The 5,628-nt window shown below is 65.3% G+C and overlaps 1 protein-coding gene across 4 annotated transcripts; it reads left to right on the top strand.

The window, feature by feature from the left end:
- Positions 1–407: 407 nt before the first annotated feature.
- YARS1 (tyrosyl-tRNA synthetase 1) lies at positions 408–5,385 on the top strand. 4 transcript variants are annotated; one of them, XM_040534907.1, is made up of 14 exons: positions 408–477; positions 564–628; positions 839–985; positions 1,072–1,247; positions 1,467–1,596; positions 1,788–1,868; positions 2,202–2,294; positions 2,494–2,629; positions 2,837–2,922; positions 3,405–3,540; positions 3,822–3,916; positions 4,064–4,257; positions 4,351–4,495; positions 4,617–5,385. In XM_040534907.1, the coding sequence occupies exons 1-14, from the start codon at positions 462–464 to the stop codon at positions 4,725–4,727; spliced, it is 1,611 nt and encodes a 536-aa protein (XP_040390841.1). In that variant the 5' UTR covers positions 408–461; the 3' UTR covers positions 4,728–5,385. The 4 variants fall into 4 exon arrangements, with proteins under 4 accessions (XP_040390841.1, XP_040390843.1, XP_040390844.1 ...); XM_040534909.1 differs by having other exon boundaries at positions 4,354–4,495; XM_040534910.1 differs by having other exon boundaries at positions 418–441.
- The last annotated feature ends 243 nt before the right edge of the window (positions 5,386–5,628 follow it).

A 5,628-nucleotide genomic window follows, 5' to 3' on the forward strand; every position in this document is an offset into this window, starting at 1 on the left:
AAGGAGAACCAAACACCTCACACCTCCAAACGCCTCACACCTCGCTGGAACTCTTTGCACGAAATACGTTTGGAAATGTGAATTGGGCCCTGCAGGCTGTAGCTAACGCGGTTCCTAACGAGCGAGGACTTGAAGGAGAACCAAACGCCTCACACCTCGCTGGAACTCTGCATGAAACACGTTTGGAAATGGTGATGTGCTCGGCTTGGAGCGCTCTGGGGCCGGCCCGGCCCTGCCTGAGGGGGCTCCGGCACCGGCACCGAGCCCGTTGTGCCTGGGGGGGAGACCACGGGGAGACCTCAGGGAGCGCGGGGGAGGGATCGGACCCCGCAGTCCTGGTGCTGCCGGCCCCTGGCCGCCGCCATCTTAGCGGGGTGGCCCCGCCAGGCCCCTGATTGGCGGAGCGCGCCGAGCGGCGGAAGTGACGTCAGGAGGGAGCCGGTGAGCACCGGGCGAGGCTGATGCAACGCGGGGACGGTCGGTGGGGCCGGGCGGGGGCGCCGGGAGGGCCGCGGGTACCGGGGGGGGCACCGGGGGGCCGCTAACGCCTCCTCTCCCCGCAGCCGCCGCCATGGAGGCCGCGCCCAGCCCGCAGGAGAAGTACCAGCTCATCACCCGCAACCTGCAGGTACCGGGGCCGGGCCGGGCCTAGCGCGGCGGGGGGGCCCCGGGAGGCCTCAGGCCCTCACCGGGCCCCGTGGGGGGGGGGGGGGGGGACCGGGGGCCACGGCGCGGGCTATGGGGGGCTGGGCCCGGCCTGGTGTGCGGCTCCCTGCTCGCCCCCATGCCTGCTGCCGCCGTGTCCGGGCCGCGCAGGACGCCCGTGGGCTCCCCGCAGGAGGTGCTGGGCGAGGACAAGCTGTCGGCCATCCTGAAGGAGCGGGAGGTGAAGATCTACTGGGGCACCGCCACCACGGGCAAGCCGCACGTCGCCTACTTCGTGCCCATGTCCAAGATCGCGGACTTCCTGAAAGCGGGCTGCGAGGTGAGGGGCCGGGGGGGCAGCTCGCACCCGGGGGGGCTTCGTCCCCACGCTGCGGGTCCCTGACCCTGTCTCTGTCCCTCTGCCAGGTGACGATACTCTTCGCTGACCTCCACGCTTACCTGGACAACATGAAGGCCCCCTGGGAGCTGCTGGAGTTGCGCACTCGCTATTACGAGAACGTGATCAAAGCCATGCTGGAGAGCATCGGGGTGCCCCTGGAAAAGCTGAAGTTTGTCCGGGGCACGGACTACCAGCTCAGCAAGTGAGTCCTGGGCGTCCGGTCCTTTCTGGGAGGGAAAGCCTGGCTTAGGGCTCTGCTGTCCCAAAGTTGTCCCAGGTCTTCTCCCAGGCATTATCATTCAGGGAACAGAGCGAAGCTGCCTCCAGGCTTCTCTCGGTGTGGCCAGAGCCCCTGTTCCCGTGAAGCAGCCCTCACAGCCGCCCCCCTCCCTGGTGCTGACAGCGTTGCCCCTTCCCCCAGGGAGTACACGCTGGACGTGTACCGCCTCTCCTCCGTGGTGACGCAGCACGACGCCAAGAAGGCAGGAGCGGAGGTGGTGAAGCAGGTGGAGCACCCCTTGCTGAGCGGGTTGCTCTACCCAGGCTTGCAGGTGCGTGGCAGGGCCCCTGTGCCGGGGAGGTGCTGGGCAAGGCCAGGACCACGGGGACGTGTGAGGCTGCGTGCCTGGCCCTGGGCATTGTTCCCGGGGCCCAGCGGGGCTGGGCAGGGCCTCTAGAAGCTGAGCGAGCCGGGACCTGGTGTCCTGGGGCCAAGCTCAAGGCTCTGTGTGTCTCCCCGCAGGCCCTGGACGAGGAGTACCTCAAGGTTGATGCACAGTTCGGGGGAGTTGATCAGAGGAAGATATTCACCTTTGCAGAGAAGGTCAGGAACGGGGGTGTCGGAGTCCCTTGTGATCCTGGTACGGGGCTCAGAGACTCACAGATCCACTGGGAGAAGCGTCGGTGATGTGACAGCATCACAGGGCTCCCTGCAGCTCCTGCTGCTGCTCTTGTGGTCTGCAGGGCTCTGGGGTGCGACACGGGGCTGCCACGCGTCCCTGGCGGTGGCTGCCAGGGATTTGTGAACCCGTGAGAGCTTGCTGGGTCCCACTGCTGTGCTCAAGGTTGCCTGGAGCCAGGAGCAAATCGGGGCTGTGGGTTAAGGTTGTCCTGCAGCAGAGGATTGTCCGTGACTTGCCTCCTTGCTTCTTCCCAGTACCTCCCTTCCCTGGGCTACGCCAAGCGCATCCACCTGATGAACCCGATGGTTCCCGGCCTGACAGGAAGCAAAATGAGCTCCTCGGAAGAGGTCGGTCCCTGCGTGGTGGCTGGGGTCAGGGGCTCTGCTGGGCACGGGTTCACGGCTGGGGTTGGAGTCTGCACCCCAAGAGGAGGAAACTTCTCCCTTCACTCAGACTGGGGCCTAAGAAAAAGGTGCAGCAGCGCCAGCATGAGTCCTCTCTTGGGCAGGGGGTTGGGAAAAGGGCTGCGGAAATCTCTTCCTCCAGGACTCAAAGATTGACCTCCTGGACCGCAAGGAGGATGTGAAGAAGAAGCTGAAGAAGGCTTTCTGTGAGCCCGGGAACGTGGAGAACAACGGCGTCCTCTCCTTCATCAAGCACGTCCTCTTTCCCCTCAAGTCAGGTGAGGGCTCCCCACGCTGAGGCGCCAGGGCCAGGCTTCCTGGGGGGGGCAAGAGGAGGGGATGGGAGCGTGCGGCCCCCGAAGCGGGCTGCCCCCTGCACGCCCCCGCCCTGCCGCAGCCCCCTCAGCTCCCGGGCGAAGTGGGGTGGTTCGTCTGGCTGAGCAGGGGGTGAGTCCCGTGGGCTGATCTGAGCCTTAATCTCACAGAGTTTGTGATTCTGCGGGAAGAAAAATGGGGAGGAAACAAAACATACACGGACTACGAGGCCCTGGAGAAGGACTTTGCTGAGCAGGTGAGTGCAGGGAGGAGCTGAACGCCCGCCCTGTCCCTGAGGCTCCCACGAGCTCTGTGGGAGAAAATCCGTGCCAGGGAGAGGTGCTTGCTGTCCCCTCCTGGGATTTGGTGACACTGGGCTCTGCCTGCTGCAGGACTGCCTCAGCCAGGAGCTCTCACACAGGCTTGTCCCCTCTCAGACGCAGTCAGCCCTGCCCTTTGTCACTAGCACCCTTGTCAGGGCTCTCGAGCTAAGGTGTCTCCCAGCACCTTTGAGATGTGTGCGTGTCTGGCTGAGTCCAGGCTCACCCCTAGGCGAGCAGGGTATCCGTCCTTCCAGAAGATGTGCTTTTATCTTGTTCTGGGACCAGACACGTGTCTGCTGAAGCTGAGAGGAGAGATCTCAGCACCTCTCTGGCCTCAGATCAGGGACCTGAACTCTGCTTCTCCCCCTGTCCTGGGGGAGACCATGCAGAGACCCGTCCGTCTGTCGCGATGCAGGTTGTGCACCCCGGAGACCTGAAGAACTCGGTGGAAGTGGCCCTGAACAAACTGCTTGACCCTATCAGAGAGAAATTCAACAGCCCGGAGCTGAAGAAGCTGACCAACGCAGCCTATCCCAACCCGTCCAAAGCCAGTAAGGAGGTGCTGGGGGCAGTGGGGCCCTGGGGGAAATGGGGCTGGGAAGGGGAGAGCCCCAGCAGGGTGAGGAATAGCCAGAGCCGGGGCTGTTGGCCTGCCCCAGAGATGCCACCGCGCATCTCTGCTGTTGCTTCAGAGGCTGGCAAAGCGGAGGAGGGACAGACAGTGGTGTGTAGACAAGCAGGGAATTCGGGGGTTATTGGGTCCAGCATCCGGGGTCACCGTGTGCTGCCTGGGCTTATGCTGACTGCTGCAACTGTTCCCCTTGCACCGCAGAGCCCGCAGAGAAAGGCACCAAGAACTCGGAGCCAGAGAACGTTGTCCCGTCCCGGCTGGACATCCGCGTCGGCAAAGTGATCAGCGTGGAAAAGGCACGGGCACGCGGGAAGAGGGTGGTAGCCTTCCTGCATGGCAGCGTGGGCACTTGGAGTGCGGGGGGTGGCAAAGGGGGCAGGTCTGCCTTCTTCTTTGCCATCCCAGCCCCCTTCCCTGCGCCTCACCTTGCTTCTGCTTGCTAGCACCCGGATGCCGACAGCCTGTATGTGGAGAAGATCGACGTGGGCGAGCCCGAGCCCCGCACTGTGGTCAGCGGCCTGGTGCAGTTCGTCCCCAAGGAGCAGCTGCAGGACAGGCTGGTGGTGCTGCTCTGCAACCTCAAGCCCCAGAAGATGCGGGGTGTGGAGTCGCAGGGCATGGTGCTGTGCGCCTCCAGGTGAGGGGGGATCAGGGCTGCCCCAAGAGGGGACAGAGCCCAGCGGTGCCCAAGGGCTGTGGGTGCCACCCCAGGGTGACTTTGCTCCCTCTGCAGCGTGGGGGAGCCGCGGCAGGTGGAGCCCCTGGACCCGCCGGCTGGGTGCTGCGCTGGGGAGCGCGTCTATGTGGAGGGCTACGAGGACGGGGAGCCCGATGACGAGCTCAAGCCGAAGAAGAAAGTCTTCGAGAAGCTGCAGGTGAGGAGCTGCGCGTGGGGCTGGGACAGGGCACGAAAGCTCCACAGAGCTGAGCAAAGCGCTGCTGCCCTGCAGGCAGCCCCAACCTGGGTGCCTCAGCCTGCTCTGCTCTGCTCTCCAGGCTGATTTCCGCGTCTCCGAGGACTGCATTGCCCAGTGGAAGCAGAGAGACTTCCTGACCAAGCTGGGGAGCGTCTCGTGTAAAAGCCTGAAGGGGGGGAGCATCGGCTAACCAGCGCCAGAGAGCTCGCGCCTCCTGCCTGGCCCCCTGCACCGCCCCAGCCTGGCTCTCCTCCCCGGTCTCCACCATCTCCTCCCCCAGCGCCCCGAGCAGGGGGCTCAGCCCTGCAGGACCTGGGGGGCTCTGGGACTGAATTTGCAGCCTCCCCAACATCGGAACAGCGCGAGGCCTCCTGGGGAGCTGCCCCTGACATCTCCTTTGCCTTGGGCCTGCTCAGCCAGCGGCGGTGCCTCTGCTGTGGGCCAGCTCTGGGGACTGGCGATGGCACCGCAGCCGAGGGACCTGTTTCTTTTGCCCGTGCCATCGGGCTCTTCGCTGGGGCCATCAGCTTCCTCCCAGCTGTGCCAAGGACTGGTCCTGGCTCCAGGACAGCACCTGCGGGTGCTGCAGGGAGGGTCGGAAGGGAAGGCTGCTTGCTCAAACCTGTGTTGCTGCTACCGGGGCTGGGGGCAGCTGCCTGGCAGCCAGGCGGGCCCCCTCCCCTGCTCCGCTCCACGCCGTGCTCGGGGCGAGGGACGGGGCTGCTGCAGGGTGGCAGGAGCCCCGGCCCCACCAGCGGGTCTGCGTGGGAGGCTGTAGGGGCGTGGGCCTTAAACACTGACTCGGGAACCATCTGTCTGTCATAAACCCAAATAAAAGGTCGAGCTGACTGCATGCGGGCGTGCCCCTCTGTCCGGGGGGAGATGGCTGAGCAAGCAGCCAGCCCTGCTCCTGCATCCTAGTGCTGGCAGGAGCCAGACGGAGCCCAGGCTCTGCCCACCCCGTGGGGACAGGAGCCAGGAGCCAGCCCTCTCAGGGAATGCAGCGGTGCGGGGCCAGGCACCTGCTGCAGGGGTGAGACCGTGGCTGGCACGGGCCCGGCCCTAGCCAGGAAGCACAGGAGGCAGCAAGC

The sequence above is a fragment of the Cygnus olor genome, chromosome 23, assembly GCF_009769625.2.
Source record: "Cygnus olor isolate bCygOlo1 chromosome 23, bCygOlo1.pri.v2, whole genome shotgun sequence".
In the NCBI taxonomy this organism is placed as follows: domain Eukaryota; kingdom Metazoa; phylum Chordata; class Aves; order Anseriformes; family Anatidae; genus Cygnus; species Cygnus olor.

Bases quoted from the DNA above. Each gene is read 5' to 3' on its own strand.
- YARS1 (XM_040534907.1), top strand. The intron at 986-1,071 runs GTGAGGGGCCGG...TCCCTCTGCCAG, and splicing joins TCCTGAAAGCGGGCTGCGAG to GTGACGATACTCTTCGCTGA. The intron at 2,295-2,493 runs GTCGGTCCCTGC...CTCTTCCTCCAG, and splicing joins AAATGAGCTCCTCGGAAGAG to GACTCAAAGATTGACCTCCT.